Source organism: Musa acuminata, chromosome BXJ1-3, assembly GCF_036884655.1.
Source record: "Musa acuminata AAA Group cultivar baxijiao chromosome BXJ1-3, Cavendish_Baxijiao_AAA, whole genome shotgun sequence".
NCBI classification, from domain to species: Eukaryota; Viridiplantae; Streptophyta; class Magnoliopsida; order Zingiberales; family Musaceae; genus Musa; species Musa acuminata.
The window spans coordinates 42,506,158-42,531,695 of NC_088329.1; the positions used below are offsets into that span (position 1 = coordinate 42,506,158).

Below are 25,538 nucleotides of genomic sequence, written 5' to 3' on the forward strand. Positions count from 1 at the left end.
TCCCTCCCCAACCCCATTCATCCCTTGAGATCCGTCCGAGAAACCCACTTGGAGTCTCTCCTTCCAGCTTTCAGGGCACGATCCCGGTCCCATGGTCCCCCCCGGAGTCATGGCCTGGACGGCCTTCATCGTCCTCGTCGTCTCCGCGGCGGTGCTCCCCTCTCCTGCAACCGCCGATGGCGTCGGCGTCAACTGGGGCACCATGATGTCCCACCCGATGCTTCCGACCACGGTGGTCCAGATGCTCAAGGACAACGGGATCAGGAAGGTGAAGCTGTTCGACGCCGACCCCTGGACCGTGGGCGCCCTCGCCGGGACCGCCATCGAGGTCATGCTCGCCATCCCTAATGACCAGCTCCAGCGCATGTGCAAGCACAAGCACGCCGCCGAGTGGGTGAAGGAGAACGTCACCCAATACGACCATGAAGGCGGTGTTCATATCAAGTAATTGCGAGCAAGTCGACTGTTTTTGTGCTTTTGTGTGAGATTGTGCTCAAGATCGTCTTTCTTATCGAACATCACAAACTGTTCGATCAAAGGCCTGCCGTCAAGCGCTAATGTTCCTTGCAATTTATGACCGTATACAGGTATGTGGCTGTAGGGAACGAGCCCTTTCTCAAGAGTTACAATGGCTCCTTCATCAACTCCACATTCCCTGCGCTCAAAAACGTCCAAAGTGCTCTCGACGAGGCCGGAGTCGGTGACCGGATCAAGGCCGTCGTGCCCTTGAACGCAGACGTCTACTTCTCCCCTGCCAATGACCCTGTTCCATCCGCAGGAAGCTTCCGCAAGGACATCGAGGAGCTAATGGTCGACATCGTCCGCTTCCTCAACTCCAACGGCGCGCCTTTTGTGGTCAACATTTACCCGTTCCTTAGCCTCAACCAAAACCCCAACTTCCCCGTCGAGTTTGCTTTCTTCGACGGCGGAAGCCAGCCGGTCACCGACAAAGGGGCCCAGTACACGAATGTGTTCGACGCGAACTACGACACCCTGGTTTGGTCCGTGAAGAAGGCGGGTGTGCCGGACATGAAGATCACGATCGGGGAGATTGGGTGGCCAACCGACGGCGTCAAGAACGCAAACGTAGACTACGCCAAGAGGTTCTTTGATGGGTTCTCGAGGAAGATGGCAAAGAAGGAGGGCACGCCGCTGCGGCCCGGGCCACTCGACTTCTACCTGTTCGGCTTGCTCGACGAGGACATGAAGAGCGTGCTTCCGGGGAACTTCGAGCGCCACTGGGGCATCTTCACGTTCGACGGGAAGCCCAAGTTCCCGATGGACTTATCGGGCAAGGGGAAAGACGAGTACCTGGTCGGCGCCAAGGGAGTGCAGCACCTACCGGCGCAGTGGTGCGTGCTGAACGTGGAGGATCGCGGCAACTTCAGATCGATACCTTCGAGCGTGAACTATGCCTGTGCCAACGCCGACTGCACGGCGTTGGGGTATGGCTCCTCGTGCAATGGGCTGAGCTCCGAAGGCAACGTCTCCTACGCATTCAACAGCTACTTCCAGACCATGGATCAGGACGTCAGGGCGTGCAACTTCGATGGGTTAGCGACGATCGTGACCACAAACATGTCGACGGGGAGCTGCCTGTTCCCGGTGCAGATACTTAGCAACGCACAGAAGACAGCAGCGCTGAGCTTCATGGCCTTGCTGATGACAGTGGCTGCAGCGGGGCTTGCATAGAAGAGGGGAGCCATCGATCCATCTTTACCTCGCAAACAAGAACACAGGAGCTTGATGGGTTAAGTGCTGGAGATACGAAGCCCGAGGTACACTCGAACTGTCGTGCCATTTTTGACTCTCTGTCATCCAAAAAGCTGGAGATCAGAGTCCCTTTACCTTCGAAATCGGTGGAGGACATATTTCTCGATGCCTCCAACCCGAATCTCAACGAATTTTAATGCATACTTTGGGTAATTCCGTGAAACACAACTCTCTTCTTGCAAATATAAATGGAACGTTGTTCTGATGGGAAATTGTTCAATTTTTAACTCGAAATCTAACAATTTAAAGCAAAGGCATTTAATTTCAATTTGATTATTCATAGAAATATCTTAGGATACTTTCCATAAAAACACATAATTTCCTACTTTTTAAATTCGATTCTATTATTCCATTAGTCGAAGGTGCTAAAGAAGAATATATTGTTCTTGCCCTCACCAATGTTCCATTTCCTTTAGGTACATAGAACCTTTTAACCACACGTAGAACATTAGGTTAGTTCATAGTAGTAAACAAAATGGGAATAGGATTAGTTATTACAAATATGACTTGCAGTGAACTCGATTTGTAAATCAACGTATATGCCACATTGAGCCTCTTTTACTTACTAAATGTTCAGTAAATATCTTGCTTTTGTTTTTAGCAGTTTTGGTGTTAAAAGTAATGCTAAATTTGTCTTGGAACGAGGGACAAATTCCAGATCGTATTTATCATGGCAGGTTGACGTCGTTGACTTCTCATGGAAAGTTGACCGCCAAGCCAAACGTAAACGTCAAGAACATAATTTGCAACAAAGCCCAAATTTGATCGAATTGCTTGCTTCGTATTCATAAAGAGATCCGATAACCCGATAATTCTGTTATGCAAACGATGCTCCGCCTTGGCTCCCTCCAGGTTTGTCTTCTTGCTATGTCGTGCTTCCTAACGGGTCGGATTGGTCCCGACACCCTCACTGCTGTTATTCGTACCCCATTTCATGGAGTAGTTCCGCCACAACCCATCACGCGAACCGGCGCCCCTACACGCACCGGCAATGGCAGAAAACAGGCGTCCGCTTATCAAGCCCTAGGTTAAAGATCGAAGCCCACCCTCTCTCCCCGCGACGCTCTCCTTCGCAACCCCTTTCCCCTCGTCTGATCCGCCGAAGTCCGCTCCCTGCTCCTCCGAATCGCAGCGCCGGAACGCCATTCCGCAGGTTTGAATCTCTCTCTCACTCTCGTTTGCTTCTTTTTGTCTTCTCCTCCTCCTCTTCTCCGCCCCGTCTCTTCTCTTCGTTCTGCCGCTATCTCGCCCTTCTCGCTCTGCTTCCCCCTCTCTCTTCTCTGCACTTCCAATCTGCCATCTTTTTCTCTCATTCTTTGTGCGTTGGGGTCGTTCTTTCTTGGTTGGGATTTGGGGATTTTTGCAGGGCCACTACTGCTCGGGGGAAAGGGGGGACTAGGGCTCGAGGCCGGCCGGATTGGGCGCTTCCGGGTCGGATCTATTAGACTTTTACCCGAGAAGGATATCGGATCCATGTTTTAGTTTTATGAAATTCTTAACGGGTCCTCTCATTCCTGACTTATTATTAGTTTTTCCATCCCGTAAGCGACACTCCGGCTGTAGTCAAACAGCTGATCTCAGCCGTCTGATGACGCGTCGACGGTTGATGTGAGATCTGTGACGCCAGCTGCAGCTCGAGGAGTCCCGACTCCTTTAATAGACCTCTCATCAGCTCGATGCCCTTTTCGATCTCTGCATCCCCTTTCTCGCTTCCTCGCGTCCCCTCGTCTATCTTCTCTACCTTCGGCTTCGCTCGCCCGGTGAAACCCTAATCCTTCCCCCTCCCTCCTCCCACCCTCCTCACTGGCGTGGCAGCGTACCTTTCTTGATCCGCCGTCGTCCTTCCTCGTGACGCTTCTCGTTGCGGTCTTCTTGATGATCGGCATCTCTCTCGTGCTCGGCGTCCGGCTTCCCCAGCGCGTCGTTGTCGGAAGGCTAGCGGCGGGGCGTTTTTTGTTTTTTTCCGCAGTGGTGAGTAGCTGAATCGGAACACGGCTTCGATCGTTGTATTTGGTGCCGATTGCTGCCACTGAGTCTTGAACTGAACTTTCCTCCCCGTCGTCTTCAAGATTTTTGGTCTCTCGGTCTGTTACGGTTGTGTGCATTTTCTTGGTAGCCTTCCTTGTTTCTAGGCTAAAAATGCGATGCCTCCATGTTTATGAAATCAAGAAAATTTTTGAAAGCAAATTTTGGTGAAATTTCGTGTACTCATGTCATTTTTTTGTTTAAATTAATTTTCAAAGATTTTCTTGAAATTCTAGTTCTCTTTACAAATGTTCTTCTATTCTTTTTCTTCTATTTATCATTTTTTGATTTTTCTGTATTTGTTGCCTCTCGTTCTTTTATTTTTTTTATTGACCCATATGATAAGTAATTGGTTCGGGTTTGCGTCTATGGAAAGGTTGTTCGATTTGCCACCTTGGCATCATGAGTTCGAAGCGGTAGGCCGTGTAACATTTGATCCTCCCCAAGATCATGCGGCAAGATGCTCTTGCATCTTATTTTTTCATTTTACTTGGTCTCTGAATGTTTTGGTCTTTTGTTTCCATTGACTCTTGATTCAGTTTCTTCCTTGGTCTGGTCTGAATTTGCATCTATGTGAAAAAGGAAGTGGAGATGAATCATTTCCCAATTGGAGATGTGAGACCTAAGAGAATCCTTGTAACCTTTAGCAGGAAGAATGTGGTAATCAATTTTCAAGAAAATTTTAGAAATATCGTTGATCTTCCTTGTGTTAGACAGGTCTCATTGCATAGTGTCAAAGTCATTTTCAACCAGTGATGGTAGTGCAGCACCTATAACCAATGCTGCTAAAGGACACAAAAATTATTGGCTTTAGCAGGACTGATAGACTTGTTAGCAAGATCTTTCAGAGACTATCATTGGCATCATAAGAACATTCGACATAAAAAATTGTCGAGGAGCAATACTAAAGAAATCTTACTGGCTGTTGATTGCCTCCTGTTTAATCATATCATTGCTATCATCGCATTTATCAAAGTTGTGGCATTTGTGGAAGCATGATAGAGAACATCACACGGTATTGAGTTAATGGATATTGAAGTCCATTGATCAAACAGTCAAAGTTTTGATACAAAAACAGTGTTTAGCCTACTTAATGTGTCAATTAGATGTCACAAAAGCGATTGAATGGCCATATGCTGTTTATACAATTAAGCAATATCTATGGTGCCGAACCAAAAAGTCTATAGCCTATGTCGGTCATGGTGTGAGCCTAGATGGATGCTTGAGTTGCTATGAAAGTTTTTATCTACTGGATTTGATGTGGTTAAAACTTTTTTTACCATTTCATTTTGTTAATCTTATGATACTTGCATAATTCTTTAAATCTATTTACCCTTTTAGTTGGCGCATGGATTAGTTGATGGTTGACTGCTTAGCATATATTGTGAATTGAATGGTTTATTGTGAATTAGCAGACTTTGCTTATGCAAATACATCAAAAATTTTGAACCTCTTGCTTACCAAAATTCATGCTTTTACCAGCCAACGAATATGCTGCCTGCAGTTTTCTAGGGATAAAGATTTTTGATCTCATAAAAACGTCCATTTTGGACGTTCAAGATCAGGTATACAATCTCTTCATCTGAACATTACTTTTGCCAGTAAGTACCTCAGAATTTGTTCTGAGATAGTGTGATGATAGTGATGATTTATTACATCATCATTGAATTCATAACTCTTGGTAGCCGCTCATGATCAGTGTTGCTTTGTTCTCGTCTGCTCATGATAAAAAAACATAATCAGGCAAAACTTGTTAATCATTTCGACTGCCACAAATCCTATCTTGCTGGTTTCATTTGTAAGTGTCTTCACAACTGTCCATGTTCTTTAAAATTTCATTCACAAAAGTATCAAGTGAGTTAACTTTGATCTCCCTTTTCCCTTTGTTTTTAGTAGTAATATATTTTGTCCCTTAATAATATTTAGATACCACAACTGACCATGGTTTCCTAATTGTCTGTCATGTTCTTTGATATTTTCCTATCATGGACTCGTGGAGACATTAATGATTTTTAGATACCACAACTGACATGGTTTCCTAATTTTCTGTCATGTTCTTTTGATATTTTCCTATAATGGACTGGTGGAAACATTCTGCAGTATATGCCTTTACTGTTTGTTATTTTTGTAGGAGATTTCCTCTCAAACTTTTCACCAATATGTACTTGCATTTAGTGTTATGCCTCTTCATCATCTCATCTGTTATCAGTATCACCCTGATCCCAGTCATGATAACAAATTCTGAAGACATACAGAATATATGGTGGTATTTTGATAAAAACATCGTCATTTTCTCCTTTCACTTGCACTTGCACAAGATTTTTATCTGACCCAAATCTCTGGCATTTGCAGTCAGCAAATATTGCCTCACCTCCTTAACATCCCTTTGACTTTTTCTATAATTGTTCATACACTGTTTACTTATACCTTTTCCCCCTTTCACTATTTTATCTTTCAGTTGGGCTTGCAAAAGCCTTCTCTCATTTACAAAGACGAGCTTGGTGATGCTTCCTGTGGATATCTTTTGATTGCTTTTATGAAAAATAAAATAGCATTTTTTAGTTGGTCTCTTGTTTGTAAAGCATGTTGGTTGTGTAAATTTGTGGAATATTTACTCTCTTTATCTAAAATTGTTTCCTCTTCTAACCTTATATTATTGATGGATATGATTCTGTAGTAGCTGATATAATTTTTTTTAAAAATTGCCAAAGCTAGTACTTAGCACCTTATGGCGCATAACCTTGATAACCTTGGTAGAATTAGGAACTTCTCCCACTTTGGGGGAACTAAATCTGCTTGATTTTTTTTAGTCTGGTCTCTTTTTGACTGTTGTTACTGATAAATTTCATGAATGAATGAATAGTTTCTTAAAGAATAAAAAAACACGTATTGAAATTGTCAACTTGTACCTATTTGTGAATTTGGAAGGCTTAATTTTAAAATGCATGAATGATAATTCTTCTTGTGGGGTTCATTAAAGTCAAATACCTGCCTCTTATACAAGGTCCTTGTTTTCTATTAGTTCACCGGCAAACTTGTCACTAACTTGAGGAATTTGTGCCAGACAGGTATCTTAAATCATGAAGTAAGTATTTACAAGAAAACGCTAACATGGCCTCAAAGGGTCCCAGATCGAAGTTAGACCATGAGACGAGAGCTCGGCGTCAAAAGGTTAGCTTCTGAAGCTTTTAATCAGCCACTACTTTGGTATTTGTATCTTGTGGTTACATGCATTACCAAGCTATTTATTCGCAAGTTTGTTTTCAGAAAACAGCTACATCACAAAACTTTTGAATCAGTGGAATCTTTCTGTGGGTGCAGGAATTGATGTTAATTAGTGGCTTGGTTTGCCTTTTTAGGGTGGCATTTCTGTGCTTATATTATTTACTTCTTTCATTTTCTCATGGTCTTAGTAACACTAAAAGGTAAAAGAGACTCAACAAGCAGCATATTCTAGAAATTCTTGTCTCTTCTCTTACAACACAAACTAGAGTTGGTGCTCATTTTTTAGCATCAAATGCATGACGGTGTAGTAGAAAGTTGCCTGTTCAGTTATAAAGGTTAACAGTTGAAAATGATGGTTGCTTTATCTCAATCTTCCGTTTTTTCATGATCTTATTCAGGGGCTGTTGCTCCAGATTTATATAGATTTTTCAGTTCATGTGAATTGGAATTTGGTACTCTGAAGACCTATAAATGGTTAGGGGCTCTTTTCTATGCCAGTTTGTCCTGCTGGTAATGTCAGATGGTCCTGCAGGTACGGTCAGATACGCTAAGTACGCTGAATGGCTTCCACTTATATTGGTTTTCTAGCTTCCAGTGAGCCATGATGCTTAGGCAATTGGAACTACAAAATTTTCTTCATTGAAAAAGCAAAATTTGTATTGTTTGCATCTCTATATAAAAGAAATTAATTTGGTGCTCATATTACTTCATAGAAATTGCAAAAGATACCAACTGAGGATAACAGATCGTTTTCTAAGCCAGTTCTATGGCCTCTTCGCCATGTCATGACATGGAATAAGGGCTGTTGGGAAATTGGAACTTCATAAGTTGGATTTTAAGATGGCATTACATCCTTTTGATAGCCCCCTGACTGTGCTTTTCTTGTTTCACTAGTTTTAGTGGACATCCCTCTGTTGCAGCTTGCATGATTCCGAAATGAATAATGCAGCCATCAGTTAAGATCCTTGAAGGGGAGAAGTTTTGGTGTTCATGATAAATATCTATTTTTATCAGTCGTATTTATATTCCCTTTCAGTCTGCTGTATCCATGGATTTTAAATCTCATTTTCCTGTGTTTGCAGCTACTAAACAGTTTCGTAGTTCAAAGCTTGTTTGCTCTATCTTGAAGACCTTTTCTGGTTGACTAGTACAATGTTGCTTCTATCTTCAAATAATATTTTTTCCTTCCTCCAATCTCCACATAAAAATGTTTGATCCATTGCTGGTCGTTTTGGTAAAATAAGGGAGAAAAAGAGTAATTTAGTTTACTTGGTTTAATTGTCTGTCTGATGATTGGTTCAGTCACATTTATTGATAAGGACACATGTTTATTTAAGTATATTGGTTCTTTCTAAGGTTGATGTTTAATTTGTAAAACATTGTGTAAATTTAGTAACTTCAGGTGTTTAAAACAAAATCTTTGTCGATATTCTTGATATCATCCTCTCATTGCGTGCCTTTCTGCTTAAGCCTCAATTTAAGTTGCAATGTTCTGCATAAAAATATATTTCGTAATATTGAGAACAAAGTATGTTTTATTAAGGTCCATAAATGAGAAAAATCATTGGGTAGTTATTAATATCTAAAGCAATATAACAGGAGCCTATGAGGATCTGTTAACAGCTTTTGCTCATGTCTATAGTTTCTCTAGTTTTGACCATTCAAGTGCATGTTGCACCAGCAACGAGAAATAGGGTAACCTTTCAGATGTATAACCTGCTATTTAAAGGAACGTGTTCTTTTTCTCGTGGGGAGTTGGGTTCTTTTTATTGTGGCGGTGTGTTTTGGGACAGTTTTATGCGCCTAACTATAACTATAAGACAAGGTTTTAACTGTACTATGTGGAGAGCAACATTGTTTCTCTGCATTAATCTGTGTCTTTGTGTAGGCACTTGAAGTTCCGAAGGAACCTCCTCGGCCAAAGACCCACTGGGATCATGTCATAGAGGAGATGGTTTGGTTGTCAAAAGTAAGTTATTAAGCTTTGTTGGTGATATTGTATGCTTAGCCAAATTACACTTTGCTTTTTGACAAACTAATTCTTGATCTTACTGCTTGACTTGATGTTGCTTGGCTGCAGGATTTTGAATCAGAGAGGAAATGGAAATTGGCTCAGGCAAAGAAGGTTGCAATAAGAGCCAGTAAAAGTGTTCTGGATTATGCCACTAGGGGAGAGAAAAAAGTGAAGGTTTGTCTTTTTATTATGACAATAATCAGAAAGAAACTCAATGCCCCTCAGTTTCATTTTCTGAAGCTTTTTTATTTAAGACTAGTATATATATCATTTCCCATATTCAGGAAGAAGAGCAGCGTCTGAAAAAAGTTGCACTCAATATTTCAAAGGATGTGAAGAAATTTTGGATAAAAATAGAGAAGCTGGTATTTTTTGAGTACTTATGTATTTATTATATACTTAATCGATGTTGCTTTACAATTTCTTTCTGTTTTGACGAGGATTAAGTCCCTTCTGTATTCTTGACTTTAGGTTCTTTATAAGTTCCAATTGGATGTTGAGGAGAGAAAGAAAAAAGCTCTTGATAAGCAGCTTGATTTTCTTTTAGGCCAGACTGAAAGGTATTGAAATTTTTATTTTTGTGTGGTTTCTTTAGTGATCTTTCTGTTCTATGCAAGGTTTTATATCACTGGTCCAATACCAGATGGTATACCAGCCCATACTGCCTGGTATTAATGATAAAAAAAAAGAATACAAAGCTGAGCAGCATCTGTATGCACAGTTAGAGGTTCTTGGTTGGACTGGTAATTACCAGGCAATGCGTACCTGTCTGACTGGTATTTAAGATCTTGGTTCTTTGTCACAATATCATAGAGTTGATGTACTTGTTTCTATTTTCATTCACAGGTACTCCACAATGCTTGCGGAAAACCTTGTAGATGTGCACTATTCTTCTAGAACAGAGGATATGGATTTAAAAATGGAGCAAGATGCACACGTGGAGTGCAAAAGCACTGACGCACCAGGTCCGACAAATTTTGACATCTTGGTGTATCCATTTGAAGTCTTTGCTTTTAGTATTTATCTACTTATTTGAAAGCTTATAACTTCCCTACAGCAGCCCAGTTGGATAACCTCGAGAGTGGTGATGATTTTAGCATCCGATCTGAAGATGACTTGGTAAGCTGCTGTCCCATGCTTTGCCCATTATATTTATTTTAAGGTAACATGTAGTGCGAAATTAGATCAACATATTATTCAAGATGAAGTTTGACCTATTCACCTTTCTTTATGAATGTACTATAATACCATTTGTTGATGACCAAAATAGAGGGAAGAGCACCGTTGAATAATGGGTCTAACTGTCAAGAAAAACTTGGTGCAATATTTGTGAATCAGATAGACCCCATCAAGTTAGATGAATCACTAAATGATGGTGGAGATCAAGGTTCGTAATTTCGTACCGTATCGAAGTATCGAGTTCAGCTTGGTACGGTACGAGTATACCGTACTGCTCGGTGTGTGTGTATATATATAATTATAATAATAATAAAAAGTTAAAAAGTTATATATATAAAAAATTATATATATATAATACCGTACCTCTCGATGTCGTTGCCTCGTTTCTTCTCCCCGTGAAGGCTCGGCGACGTTGCCGAGGCTTCTTCTCCCTGTACGGATGAGAAGTCGTCGATGACATCGAGGCCTCATCGTCGCAGAGGTCGGATCTTTAGGTTTTCCCTTTTTTCTCTCTCTTCTTCCTTCTCCCTCGGCTAATATCGCCTCGTAGTGGTCGGTGATAGTCGATTTCGCGTGGTAACGGGGCGGAAACAACCCTAATCGATGGTACCGCCCGATAGCTGGCGGTCGTGTACCGGTCTACTAGCGGACCGGTACATACCGCCCGGTACGGGCAGTATCATTTGAAATTAAAAACCTTGGTGGAGATATATGTTTCTTATGTGAGGTTGGTGAGTAGGCAATGGCAACCATAACATAGTCTAGTTGATTTAACTCCAAGTCGACTCGACATTTCTTCTCCTCTTTCTCTTATGGGTGAAATTTAGTGAATGTTGCAGCTATGCATGTAGAAGTATCAAGTATTTTTTGAACATTATGCTGGACTTATGAGCTAAGACAACAAATGTATTTGATTGGCAGTTTGGGGGTGTTGACCTGGTTCTCATCAATTACATTTTCTGTATTCTGAATTTTTTTTTGACTGCTAATTTCTTATTTTTCACCAAAATGCCTGTGGCATGAATGTGCTACTTTGCCCACTGTCAGTTGACCTGCTTTGACCTTTTTGGAAGGCATTGTTAATTTCGCTGAACATACGGCATTGTGGTATTAAAATTATCTATTTTATTTGCTGAATTTAATATGATGGTCTATTACATTGTTGTGATGTGCAGGAAGATGATGAGTGCACTATTGAGGAGGATGAAGCTCAAATTACTGTGGAGGAGCGGAGAGAAGAATTAACTGCCTTGAAAGCTGAAGCTGATCTACCACTTGAGGAGCTTCTCAAGTTCTATGCCAAAGACAACTGTAAGCTCAAGATTTTTGATGTTTGCTGTTACATTGGTAAGCTAGATGCTGATGTCTGCCGACCACCCCCCTAAAATATGATGAATGTGAGCTTTCTCAGCTAGCAGGAAAGATGGTTCAGGAAGTGATGAAGATTTATTTATGCCTGTTGTGCAAAAAGATCAGATTACGGGTGAGATATCAGTAAGTTGAAAGATCTCCAATAGAATAAGTGAAAATGTCTTACCACAGAAGTGATTAATTCTGATTCTTTTAGTGACTTTGCAGAATATTTGAACCAAGTAAATGGCGAGAATGTGAAGCATCATTCTGCAGAGAATAATCATGTACAGCAAGATTTTGGTCAGCCCCATAATGTAAGTTGCACAAACTCTATTCTGTATATGAATATTCATCATTTTCTGACTTCTAAATTTATGACAGAGGGAAAGTAATGGTGACTCTTCCTCCTTTCGAGGACAGTTGACTATCAAGAAATTACAGCCAAAACTTTGTTCAGAAAATCTTGACTTGTGTGATATGGAACATTCAACCCTTGGTCCAAGTGATGACTTGGTAAGCTGCTGGTCTTGTGTTTTTCCAAAGGTGTTTATATCGTCCATAATGTCTATTTTACTACTGCCTCAGAAATCTCCTGTGTATATATTTGGAGAAAAAACTTATGTTACAGAAACATAATTATCAGTGTTAATTCTAATTGTTGTTCATGTGGTACATCTTTTTTGCATATTCCATGTGCTAGAACTGGACTAAACTACAGTTACTTTTAATTTGTGTTTCTTTTGTTAACATTGAAGTAGAATCTGATCATTTCTATGGTTGCCTTATTCTTTTAGGATTCATATCAATGGTTTTTTCGGTTAGGACGTTTAACTTATCACCATGGTATGGGAGCATCTTGATAGATTGATGGTTTATGTTTTAGTGTAAATAGAATTATTTGTTTGTGGCATGGCTTGTTACATATTTGATGAGAATTATGTTCACATTCATGGCACACCTATTTCTCAGTGAACTGGGGCTAACTAGCAATTGTATCAGATGCTAAAAATAAAATATGAAGTTGGATGTTGTGTGACTGGATTGATAGGATTGGGTTCAGGTTGATAATGAAGAATAACATATTTGGTTAATTGCAGTATATGCCAATCTGTGCATTTATCACACCATTCTGACTGGACAAGAAGCTGGTTGTACTCTGAGAACATGAAACTGTATATGTATTGTGTGAAGAGTCTTCTCGTTTTGTGGGCAGAAAGAGGAAACCCCTCTATGCCCTTTGCCCTTCAACACAATCATCTTGAGCCAACTGGATACTTCCCTAGGAAGTTATTACTCCATGATCTTTTTCTTATGCCGTGCTCCATGTTTTATAAGAATCATCTCGGCCTGCAATTGCATATAATTCTGTCCCTTCATGCACATTTAAGTGCATACAATCTGTCTTCAGTTTAGGCATCGACACCTCTAATTGTTTTTTTGGTCATGTAAAGCTAGTTATCTTCTAAGACATATTTGGGTCTCAGTCGATTTTCTTAAACTATCGATTTTTGCATGATAAATTCTTGTAAAAGCAGATTTGCTAAAGGCGTAGGGCGCTAAAAGATGTGAAGGTTTCAAAATGCCTGAGGTACTAAGCGCTCGTCCAAGAATCGACAGGCCAGCTAATAGAAAAATGATAAAAAGTTATAATTAAGAAGAAACCCAATCATTAAAATAAAAATTAAACAAAATATGAGTTTCATATTCAAATTATCACGGCTAAATATCAAATACATTCATTTAAATATCTACAAAACATTAAGGTTTAAAATTGTCAGAATCTAATAATAAAATAACAATACCAAAGAAGATTAACATCCATATCAACACCGTTTGAAAATTATAGCACAAATTAATAATTCAAAATTCTAGCCATCACAAATACATTAAGGAGGAGGGAGAGGGGGTTGTGGTTTAAGAGCCAGGGAGGACTTTGCTTTCTTCACTGTGTAAAAGAAAAATGCTTTTAAGTAGCATCCCTTTTATGTCATCTTTTTAAGAAGCATCTATGTAGGTTGAAGGGCATACCAATGCATCACAGAAAAACTCATTGGAACATTTGCTTAGAGTCCTTTTGGCATTTTTTATGGATTTGTTGGAGTTTCTATCTAGGTCCTAGAAATTGTGATAAATGAGATGATATGAGTGCATTGTCAAGGTACTCGTAGCCAATGTTGACTATAAAGAATGCCGAAGCACGTGCTAGTGTCTTCACTATCACACATGCAGATATGCTTTAATGAAAATTTGGAGGAAAACTCACTAGTTTTATTGTGAAAATATGAAGAAGCTTAAATGTGAGTATGTACAGTGTGACACTTTGACAACTTCAATGCAGTGTGATCTGTGATGATATATGAAGGCTATTGAATGATTTCTGCAGTGTCTTGGTTGATGGAATTAGATGCACAATGATCTGTGATGACTCCGATGTTAATATTCTTCAGGCAAGAGGGTGAAGAAAGTTCATTCTATCTTGATCATGATTAGTTCAGTTATTTAACTAATTCTTCTGAACGGATATTTTTATTAAATCATAAATTAAGCTCAATATGGATTGATGATCATGTTAGTTTAGGATATGGTGACTCTTTATTGTAACCGTTTTCCTGTGTCTTTCTTGCCTGTGGCAAATGGGTGTGGAAGGCATTGTCATTTACACATTATGTTATGATGTTGCTCAAGTGAAATAGTGGTTTGTGTCGCGGAAAGCCATTTTCTTACATTGCTTTATCAACAATATAGTAGATGTGGATATGTTGTATTACATATCCTTTCACTTTGACATGTTCTATGTTTTAATTAAAAGTTTCTATTAAGATTGTAGTTCAGTTCTTTATGAAGCTAATTCTTTTGAACCTACATTTTTAATTAAACCACAAGTTAAATTCGTTGATCATTTTGATTTATTTTAAGCTAGGATGTTAATTTGTTATACTCATTTTTCTGTGTTTTGTACCTCTGTTAAATGCATATGGAAGGTGTTTTTGTTTATACTTTTTGCTGTTATGGTGTTGCTTAATTGATCCATTAGTCTGTTTCAGTCAGGTAGCCATTTCCTAACATTTCTTTATCAATTGTATAGTTAATGTGGATATTTTGCATTATATATCCTTTCCAATTCCATGCATTCTATGTTTTATTAAAAGTTTCCATTACTATTACGTTGCAGATGACAAAATTTGAATATTATTTTTGATTGATGATATTCTGCTGAGGGTTCCACTTTTGTTTATTTTTTAGGATGATAGAGATTACACTGCTGCAAGTGAGGAGAAGGTACTATTGATCACTTAGTTATTCAAAGTTTTATCAGTATTTCTTTTTTTTTACAATCCTTTATTTCATTTCAGATATTTAGGTATCCTATTCTCTATTAATGTGCTTTATATGTAAAATTATATATTGCCTTAACATTGCTTGTTTTAATATACAAGGTTTGAGAAGGATTTTTCAGCCATCAATTGCAAAAAATGCATGAGCATGTCATATGAGAAGGATCCATACTGAAAATTATGATCATGTTTTTTAAATCTGTTTTTTTTTTCTTGCGATCAATAGGACAGGCTTACTTTTACCATTAATTTCAAAATGTGAATCTTTTGATCACTAACATTTTAATATTCAGATGCTTTTGGACCCGTTGATAATGATTGTGCTAGTGGATAACCAGCATGCTATGATAGATATAATTTTGAGAAAACAAATCAGAATGCATTTGAAATATTGAAATTCTACTTTTCTATACAGTATGTTCTTGATTTTGTTAATCTGTATTATAAGAAAAATCTGATCAATTTTGATCTTTATATATAGTTTGTTCATTCTTGTATCCTAATTGTGTTTTTATCTTGATAACATCTTAAATAGTATCATTTCCTGTGTGCGTAGGATGATGAGACAACATTGTCTGAAGAGGAAGAGTTGGCAAAGAAGGAAGAAGTCAATCCGCTTGAGGAGGTGTAAAGGCTTTACAAATCCTTTTCCTTCTGATATCTCTTTTGTGCTGTTGACCTGTTTGTTCTATCTACTCATAGTATTTTGTTAAGCCCTGAGATGACAATTCAGAGAAACAAATCCATTCAGAAACCCATATGCTTTATATTTAGTAAATCAAGAATGATCCAAATATTGCTGCAAACCAATCTAAATAGTATATTCTCGAAGAAAATAAGCATGTGATAAGCATTCGCATTCGGTAAGCGCTATGCTAAAATGATTTGGACAGTTCCTTATTTGATGGAATTGCGTTGTTGTTAATCATCACATATAAACTTCTGAGAGCTTCAAAATGTTTTATCCAATAAAAATGGATTTTAGAGACATGCTCCTTTGTTATTCAGTAGGATACATGAAGAGGCCTATGACATCTTTGATAATAGTAACATGGAACACTGCTTTCAGAGATATTCCTTGGACTGTGAGGTTGATTAGTTTCATTAGGTGTCTTGGTGCAATTAGATTTTTTAATGGTTGATGAAATTCGGGAACTATCACATTTAAAACAGCATTTTCTTAATTTGAATATTAATGCTTTTATTGGTCTGGAATACTGGATGTGATTATTTGATGGTTGTTGTTTTTCTGATTTATTTGAGTTAAATTCTTTTGATATGTTCGTTTATATATGTGTGTTACTAAGTACATGGATTGAGATGACAATTTTATGTAATGTGGAGTGGGTGGGTATGAAATTTGGAAATTTGAAAATGCTTGTCATATCTTGATGCTTGTCTAACACTATGAGACATGTATGCATTTTCTTGAAATATCTTATTTTTCAAGAATATATAACAACAGAATTTTGATAGTATTTTAAATTCTTGGTAAATATGGACACTTCTTTGGAATATTTTTTTCTGGTTATTGAAATTAAATTAATGGATTCATCTTCTTGTAAATGTTTGTTATGTCATTCATGAATTATCATATTGGTAGAGAGTGTCATCAATTTCATCAGTATGCTGAGTCTAGTTTATCAGCAAATTGACTACAAGTGAAGATATGATTTAACGTTTATGGTCCTATGTCAGCTGGAAAACAATCTATTTCAACGTCAGACAGCTTTGCAGCTGTTGTTTTGGAGATCAGAACATATGCCATTGCTTTCAAGTCCATTGCTTGACTTAGATGTCTATTTTGCTGCTATGCATTGAAAATAATCATGGGTAGAAAACATTAATTAGGTTCTGCAGGGTCTGTGCCGTGAAGCATCATCACATTATGATTCCTTGAGTTAGAGTAATCTTTACTACGGGAAACCTTGACCACATATTGCATAGTGTTGATGAGGTGGAAAATCTTTTGTCAAGTGGTTAAATGATCAAACATCTTACATGTATCATATTTGATGAGGTGGACCTTTTATGCTCAAGCATTGTCGAATGTTTGTTGAAAGGTTTTATATATTTCCAATTCTCACTCAAAGGAACAATTGTTGCCCGTTCTTTTGAACGAATCTCCTATCTTTTAATATATTGCTAGTTTGTCAAATGAAATATTTATACTTGTTAGCTCTCTTTGTTCTTTGTTGATGGACAATATATTTTAATATCTTCTAGCCTAGTTTTACTTAATTAGTATGTTCTGCACAGATAAAGTCACTGAAAGAAGAGAGTGAAATGCCCGTAGAAGAACTGCTTGCAAGGTACAACAAGGTATGAGTATTTTTGTTGGTGCTGTTGTTGTAGATTGCTAACTGTATTTCCATGTTTATGTTAATTACTAATCCTACTTTATGTTAGGATTTATGCATTGACGATGGGATGAAGAAATCTGATTTTTCTTCCTCAAGCACTGATGATCAGCTGGAGAACAAAACTCAAAACCTCAAAATGATTGATGGTGAATATCAAGAGGACAAATCTCCAGATCAAAATGAATTGGATTCTTCTGTTTATAAAGAGATAAAAACGGATTGTGATAACATAATGGATGGGAGGGAGAGTGAGATTATCATTGCCGATGCAGCAGCTGCTGCAAGATCAGCACAGCCGACTGGAAACACTTTCTCAACAACAAAAGTGCGGACAAAGTTCCCTTTCCTTCTGAAGCATCCTCTCCGTGAATACCAACACATTGGTCTAGATTGGCTGGTAACAATGTATGAAAAGAGGCTAAATGGAATTCTAGCAGATGAAATGGGCTTAGGGAAGACAATCATGACCATTGCTCTTCTTGCTCACCTAGCTTGTGACAAGGGAATATGGGGGCCTCATCTCATAGTGGTTCCAACTAGTGTCATGCTCAATTGGGAGACTGAATTCCTTAAATGGTGTCCTGCATTCAAAATACTAACATACTTTGGGAGTGCAAAGGAACGGAAGCTTAAACGACAGGGTTGGTTAAAACCTAATTACTTTCACATTTGCATTACTACTTACAGGCTTGTTATTCAGGATTCAAAAGTATTTAAGCGAAAGAAATGGAAATACCTCATTCTGGACGAAGCACACTTGATAAAGAACTGGAAATCTCAGAGGTGGCAGACTCTACTGAATTTTAACTCAAAACGGCGAATTCTGTTGACTGGAACACCCTTGCAGAATGACCTTATGGAACTTTGGTCTTTGATGCATTTCTTAATGCCTCATATTTTTCAGTCTCATCAAGAATTTAAAGACTGGTTTTGCAACCCAATTTCGGGGATGGTGGAGGGCCAGGAGAAAGTTAACAAAGAAGTTGTTGACCGGTTGCATAATGTGCTTCGTCCTTTCATATTAAGACGTTTAAAAAGGGATGTGGAAAAACAACTCCCAAAGAAGCATGAACATGTCATATACTGTAGGCTTTCCAGAAGGCAGCGAAATTTGTATGAAGATTTTATTGCCAGCTCAGAAACTCAAGCAACATTAGCGAGTTCAAATTTTTTCGGGATGATTAGTGTTATAATGCAACTTCGTAAAGTTTGTAACCATCCAGATCTTTTTGAAGGCCGTCCAATTGTAAGTTCATTTGACATGGCTGGTATGGACATGCAATTGAGCTCTTCTATTTGTACAATCTTTTCTTCCAGCCCATTTTCAAAAGTTGATCTCTGTGGCTTAAATTTTGTATTTACACAAAATGATTATTGTATGACTTCATGGGTGAAGGATGAAGTCAACTCAATTGCTTGTCCCCCAAATTTAATCCAGCGTACTTGGCTTGAGGCTTCTGGCAGTCTTTCTTTTTTCCAAAGTAGATATGAGCTGAAGAGAAAAATTCATGGAACTAACATATTTGAAGAGATTCAGAAGGCCCTTTGGGAGGAAAGAGTGAAACATGTGAAAGAAAGAGCCATGTCCGTTGCATGGTGGAATTCCTTGCAGTGCCAGAAGAAGCCCGTATATGGAACTGATCTGAGGAAGCTTGTCACAATAAAACATCCGGTCTTTGACATTCTTGAGCAAAAGAATAATCCTTCATGTTACATGAACTTTTCATCGAGACTGGCAGATATAGTTCTTTCACCCATTGAACGCTTTCAGAAGATTCTTGATCTAGTTGAATGTTTCATGTTTGCAATTCCTGCTTCGCGTGCCCCCTTTCCTGTTTGCTGGTGCAGTAAAGGTAGATCTCCTGTTTTTCTGCAACCAGCATACAAGGAAAAATGCCGAGAGGTCTTTGCACCTTTATTATCAGCTATTAGGCCAGCCATTGTTCGGCGACAAGTTTATTTTCCTGACAGACGTCTAATACAGTTTGACTGTGGAAAGCTACAGGAGCTTGCAATATTGCTAAGACGATTGAAAGCAGAAGGCCACAGGGCTCTAATTTTTACTCAGATGACAAAGATGCTTGATATCTTGGAGGCTTTCATTAATTTGTATGGGTTCACCTACATGCGATTAGATGGATCTACACAGCCAGAAGAGAGACAGACACTGATGCAGCGTTTTAACACAAATCCAAAATACTTCCTGTTTATTTTGTCCACACGTAGCGGTGGTGTGGGGATCAACCTAGTTGGTGCCGATACAGTCATTTTTTATGATAGTGACTGGAATCCTGCGATGGACCAACAAGCTCAAGATAGATGCCATAGAATTGGGCAGACAAGGGAAGTGCACATTTATCGACTTATCAGTGAGAGTACCATTGAGGAAAACATCTTGAAGAAAGCAAACCAGAAGCGTGCACTTGATGATTTGGTTATACAGAGTGGTAGTTACAATATGGAGTTCTTTAAAAAGCTTGATCCAATGGAATTGTTCTCTGGCCATAGAAGTCTCAGAATTGAAAGTTTGCAGAAAGGAAACTCTAGCACTGCTGACTGTTCTGCTAATGGGATGGATGCCCTATTATCCAATGCAGATGTTGAAGCAGCTATTAAACAAGCAGAAGATGAAGCAGATTATATGGCCCTGAAAAAGTTAGAACAAGAAGAGGCTGTTGATAATCAAGAATTCACTGAAGATATCATTGGAAGATCAGAGGATGATGAGCCTGTTAATGAGGATGAGACCAAGCTTGATGAGAAAGTTGCTGAAGAGCAGAATTGCTGCACTTCAGTTAGCAAGGAAAATGACGTTATCTTATGCAGTAGTAATATGTGCGAACAAAAGTCTCTTGCATTAGGTGGGGAAGATGAAGATATGGACATGCTTGCTGATGTTAAGCAGATGGCTGCAGCAGCAGCAGCAGCTGGACAAGCAAGTTCATCTTTTGAAAATCAGCTTCGTCCAATTGACAGATACGCGATGCGTTTTCTGGAACTTTGGGATCCTATAGTCGACAAATCTGCAATAGAGTATCAGGCAATTGTAGAAGAGCAAGAATGGGAGCTTGATCGAATTGAGAAATTTAAAGATGAACTAGAAGCTGAAATTGATGAAGATCAAGAGCCATTCTTATATGAAAGTAAGAATTAAGTACCTTCATGACATTTAAATGTATCATATTTTTCATGACTGGAATTTTCTTGATACTTTTGTTTGTCGTGGACTTCTGGTATAAAACAATCTTCATCTGATACAGCAGTCTTCTCTATCTCATGTCCATCATAGGCTCTTGCAGTTTTGTAGTTGCCCTATGTAGCTTTTCAAGTCTTTTTTTAAGGAATATCATAACATCAAAGATTTCTTTGTTGATCTCCATGCATTATTGTAGCTTAAAACATACTGGACCAAGAAGGTACAAGCACATGCCAGCCAACCTATTGTCCATACCAGCTTATGCTTAGACCAATTTTGGCCATAGAGGTGTGCTGAATGATGTGAGTGCCAAAAAGTCGTCAGTACACCTCCAATGCCATGAGATCCCAATTCTTGCCTAGCATATTTCTTAGGTATGCACATCAATTAATTTAATAAATATGGTCAAGAAAAACTCAATGGCACAAATCATGGTTGATCTTTTATTGCATGATAGCATCTCCTTTGGTTCTCTCTGGTTCTTTAGTGTCAAGTTAGATGCTTATTTCTTGGTTCATTTTCAGGATGGGATGCCGATTTTGCAACCACAGCATATCGCCAGCATGTTGAAGCATTAGCTCAACAGCAGGTTAGTTTGTGAAAATGCTGTTCCTGTCATTTTTTTCTGTGCCAGCTGATTTTTGACTGACCTACTCTTATGGTTATCTTAGTTGTTGGAAGAACTAGAATGTGAAGCACAGTTAGCGGATGATGCAGATGATGAGAATGATGCTTTCAAGTAAGGCTATTAACTTCAAGTTCCCCATTATGGTTAATGGCTTTTACTAATTTCTGATGTACTGATGATATGTCTTTAATTTAACAAAAGAGAGGAAAAGTGGATAATTTCTGATGTACTGATGATGCGGATGGTGTACTGATGATATAGAATAAAAAAAATTATACTACTTACTGCTTATCATGAAATATTTAAAGACAGACTTGATACTTCTGTTTTATTCATGAAGGTTTTCTTTTCGTTTTTCCTGTCATTTTTTTGAGAAAAAATTCCAGTCCCTTTAGATATTTCTCATCTTTGAATGTTACCCCAAAAGAGAAAATAGGTTCATCTTTCACATTGGTCATGCTAAATTAATATTTTTGCTTTCAGGAATGGGACACTAGATGAACGGAAGCCTAAGACAAAAAAGAAAATGAAGAAGACAAAGTTCAAGTCTCTGAAGAAAGGGCCATTAGCTTCGGACATGGAAGTTGTTCATGAGGAACCATCACTAGATGACATATCTGTTGATGATAAAGTTCTTTCTCCAGATATTATCTCTGCTGGGTCACCAACACGCTCACCACCTAGAAAAAAGCGCAAGAAGGTTTTTGCTCCCTCAGAAGATGAAGAAAATAACTTGAGGAAAAGCATTAAGAAACTTAAGAAAGCTTCTCACAGTAACCATGTTGTTGATTTCAACAAGTATGGTAAACATACTATGGAAGCTACAGAATTGAAACTTGGAGACGGAGCTACCGAGTCTGATCTGAGACCTGCAAGCAGAACCAAATCTGGTGGAAAGATTTCCATCGCATATGTTCCAGTAAAACGTGTAATAATGGTGAAACCAGAAAGGTTTAGAAAGAGGGGACCAGTTTGGTCAAAAGATTGCTTTCCTGCTCCAGATATTTGGTCATCTCAGGAAGATGCTTTGTTGTGCGCAATTGTACATGAGTATGGCACTAATTGGAGCTTTATAAGTGACACACTTAATGATATTCCTTGTGGTGGATCTTACAGAGGAAGGTTTCGCCATCCTGTCCATTGTTGTGAGAGGTTTCGAGAACTGTTTTTTAAGTATGTTCTGTCTGCTATGGACAGTTCTAATACAGAAAAGATTACCTCTTCTGGATCTGGAAAGGCACTTCTAAAAGTGACTGAGGTAAATGGCTTCTTTTTCTTTTAATCGATCTGATTGATTAGTTTGAATTTTCAAGAAACTTGGATTGACTGACTGATGCCAAGCTAGCTGTACTTCTAAAGTGGGATTTAGTTATTAGAAAAATCAAAATCTTGTTTTTCTATGGCAAGTAACAATTTTAAAACTGGTAGGTTTAATTCTTTGGCCTGGAAACTTTATATTTATTCTAACATTGTCTTATGCACTATGTTCAGTTTTGTCTCTTGTAATTCACAGGCTTTCTGGTCTATGCAGTTATTTGTAATGTATATCTATTTTGCTGCCATCTGTTATTGCTTTGTTCGGTTTTCGATATTTCAGTGTCTTATATTATGAGCTATTACTTTAGTTAATTTCTCTGGGTTCATTTCGTGCATCATAAAATTTTTACTTGAAATATTAGCTTCGATGATTATTTAATATACTTGTTAGAATTGTTGTTGTTAGGAAGTTGGCTATGTTCTGCCTATCATGAGATGCATGTTTCAAAAGAGTATATGTCTAAAAGAGAATCTTTTGCAGGATCAAATACGTGTATTGCTGAATGTGACAAGTGAGCTTCCTGATAATGAATTGCTTCTTCAGAAACATTTCTTAGCAATTCTTTCTTCTGTATGGAGAGCAAATTGTCTCCTTGAGAGTTATCGAAGCAGGACATCTTCTAAAATTAATTTCTGTTCAAATAGGAGGTTCTCTGACTCTTGTGGTAAGTCTCAAAGATTGACTGGAAAGATGAACTTAGCCAGCTCGAGACAGTCAAGTAAGCTAGTATCCACGGCCCTTACTGATGTTTATAAGAATCACGAAGACTCAGCAATTGTTTCCAACGAGCTAGGTTCTCAATCTGTAGTTGACCATGTGAATCTGATGCTGGACTTTCCCAGTGATGAAGTGAATTATGACAGTGTTTTCCCCTCGACCATTAGTTTATCGATTCATGTTCCAGAACTGCCACAAGCAGCAAATGAACCTCCAGGGCAGTTTTTACTAGCAGAATCATCATGCGGGATTGCTGAAAATCGGTTCAGGTAAGCACTAAAATACCCAGTTTCTGACTTTTCTTTCCTTTTGTGAACATAGTGTGGTTGTGTAAGCCCTTAGCAGCCCACGACATATAACTACTAAAACCAAATTCATGCACATGCCTCGTTTATCTGATAACCAAGCATTATTATATAATGGATAAGTTATTTTTCATGGGCATTCTTTTGGGAAGGAATACAGCACCTTTTAGAACAACTTGCTTTAATATTGTCCTGAGCCCCATGCCTATTTGTACACGTTATAGATGGAGTTGTCACATCCAAGGTGAAGCTCATGGCCTACGCTATTTTTCATTGACTTATCCATTATAGCAAGTTAAACAGAACCTTCGTAATTTAATGGTTTTAATTGTGCAAGTTATCTGAGACATTACTTCCATGACTACAAGCATTGGAATGGTTAAAATGGTGGGGTGTGCCAAAGTTAAACATAGCCAAGCATTAACATGGCTAGAAGATCTGCTATATCTTTTGGTTAATATTGAGCAATTGAACAATGTCCTCCCGGAAAGCTCATTCAATGCAATGAGAAATTTAAGAAGGATAATTGGTATCGAGAGGAAAATTGCATCTTTCTTATATAAGAAACACTTATCTTAATCACAAGTTAGACAGAACCAATCAACAAAAAAAGGGTGAAAGTTGTTCCGTGAGGATTGAATCTGTTGGAAGATGCCTTTTTCTGCCAGAAGAAAAGGGATCGAATAAATAAAGACGAATGAGTGGTGGAAATATTGCTTTTAGACCATTTTCTATGTGTCTTTTTAGACTCGTGTCGTCATTCTTTTGTTTGAAGTGCCATCCTATGCATGAATGCAACTTTACTCTTTAAGCGGAGTATAGTGTTATCGTGAACCTGAGCTTTAGAAGTTTGGTTGATAAAATACGTTAACTATTTATATGTTTGTTGTAGTTCTTAGTTGTTGACTACTTGCTGGTAGCTAAATATCTTATGGAACTGTATTTTCCTGAGACATTTTAAAGATCAAGTCTTCAGGATATCTGTTCTCGATGAGAGAGAGAAGTTTGGATTTCCCATTTCAGCTGTGTTTTATCCAAAAATTTGACCCTTAATAGTCGCAGTTGTTATTTTGCTAACGATTTAATATATGGGGTGAAATCTTGAAGTATCATACGTTTTCATGTCGCTATGTGCTTGGAGATATAAAACATTGTATAAATCAATTATTCCTTTTTTTTTTTATGTAGGCTGGCATCAGAAGCCTGCTTTGAGGGAGATAGTTGCGGATGGGCATCATCAGCTTTTCCTTCATCTGATACCAACAGATACAGATGTGGCTTGAAGTCGCAATCATTAGGCAAGCACAAATCTGGATCCGATATAATAAAGCCTTCCAAATTGAAAATTCAAAGAACTACAGAAGTGCAAGAAGACCCCAGTTTGGTTAGCAAATATGTTGCACAACCTCGACCAACAACACTCATGGAGTCTTTTGACATTTTGGACACGGGGTGTGACCATTCTCAGTGGCATGCCATGGATGCACTTGAAGAGCCACAATTTGTAGATATTGTACCCCATGCCTATGATCCAAACTTCTTTAGTGGCCTCGAGGAAATGGAACCACTGCAGGATATCACTGATGTTGGATGATTCGTCTGCCATATAATTCCAAATGTTAGACCGATCTTGAGAGGCCTCGAGAACACAGATTGTCGGTGGTGGCATTATTAAAGAAAAGAGAATGCCCGAGGTCTTAAAAAGAGGCATCGAATGGGAATGGGCTGACGGAGCAGATCAAACCTTGTGTGGGGATGCAAGGGCAAGGAAAAAGGTTGGATGGCTGGAAACACTGTGGGTGGGTGTTTGGACATGCTTGTACAGTAGTAGGCTTAGGTCCCATTGATGTAATATTTTTCCTTCTTGTAAGCAAAGGGAAAGCTTGTAATTCTAACCACAGGGGATTTTTTTTCCGTCGGGAAAATTTTGGGTTGGACACCCATCGAAAAGAAAAGGTACTGACTGTTCCTTCAATTAATTTAAAAGGAAATTCTCGACTTGGTTTTTTTTTTCTTTATTTATTTGTGTGATACCTTTCTCCAATCAATCATGGAGTGGCATTCAGGTAACCTAAACTCTGTAATCTAAAGATGATTTTGCACATCA

The 25,538-nt window shown here is 38.5% G+C and overlaps 2 protein-coding genes across 9 annotated transcripts; both read left to right on the forward strand.

Moving 5' to 3' along the window:
* Positions 1–1,781, forward strand: LOC103979520 (glucan endo-1,3-beta-glucosidase 8-like). Its single transcript, XM_009395695.3, has 2 exons — positions 1–444; positions 588–1,781. Exons 1-2 carry the CDS (start codon positions 92–94, stop codon positions 1,690–1,692), a joined length of 1,458 nt encoding a protein of 485 aa, XP_009393970.3. The 5' UTR covers positions 1–91; the 3' UTR covers positions 1,693–1,781.
* Positions 1,782–2,778: 997 nt separating this feature from the next.
* Positions 2,779–25,429, forward strand: LOC103978734 (protein PHOTOPERIOD-INDEPENDENT EARLY FLOWERING 1). 8 transcript variants are annotated; one of them, XM_065140832.1, is made up of 23 exons: positions 2,786–2,926; positions 3,140–3,744; positions 5,281–5,363; positions 6,863–6,969; positions 8,912–8,992; positions 9,104–9,211; positions 9,322–9,402; positions 9,509–9,597; positions 9,884–10,002; positions 10,095–10,156; positions 11,392–11,527; positions 11,628–11,699; positions 11,795–11,883; positions 11,951–12,082; positions 14,813–14,848; positions 15,461–15,529; positions 17,164–17,226; positions 17,314–20,410; positions 20,988–21,052; positions 21,135–21,202; positions 21,575–22,349; positions 22,890–23,395; positions 24,620–25,429. In XM_065140832.1, exons 4-23 carry the CDS (start codon positions 6,910–6,912, stop codon positions 25,023–25,025), a joined length of 6,114 nt encoding a protein of 2,037 aa, XP_064996904.1. In that variant the 5' UTR covers positions 2,786–2,926; positions 3,140–3,744; positions 5,281–5,363; positions 6,863–6,909; the 3' UTR covers positions 25,026–25,429. The 8 variants fall into 8 exon arrangements, with proteins under 8 accessions (XP_009392911.2, XP_009392913.2, XP_064996904.1 ...); XM_065140865.1 differs by having other exon boundaries at positions 10,098–10,156; XM_065140845.1 differs by having other exon boundaries at positions 6,867–6,969.
* The last annotated feature ends 109 nt before the right edge of the window (positions 25,430–25,538 follow it).

What these genes read in the sequence shown, in the direction of transcription:
- LOC103979520 (XM_009395695.3), top strand. Translation starts at nt 92, where the DNA reads ATGGTCCCCCCCGGAGTCATGGCCTGGACGGCCTTCATCGTCCTCGTC. An exon ending in GAAGGCGGTGTTCATATCAA is followed by an intron (nt 445 to 587) that starts GTAATTGCGAGC and finishes GACCGTATACAG; the next exon opens with GTATGTGGCTGTAGGGAACG.
- LOC103978734 (XM_009394636.3), top strand. Translation starts at nt 6,910, where the DNA reads ATGGCCTCAAAGGGTCCCAGATCGAAGTTAGACCATGAGACGAGAGCT. An exon ending in GGGGAGAGAAAAAAGTGAAG is followed by an intron (nt 9,212 to 9,321) that starts GTTTGTCTTTTT and finishes TCCCATATTCAG; the next exon opens with GAAGAAGAGCAGCGTCTGAA. An exon ending in CTTTTAGGCCAGACTGAAAG is followed by an intron (nt 9,598 to 9,883) that starts GTATTGAAATTT and finishes TTTCATTCACAG; the next exon opens with GTACTCCACAATGCTTGCGG.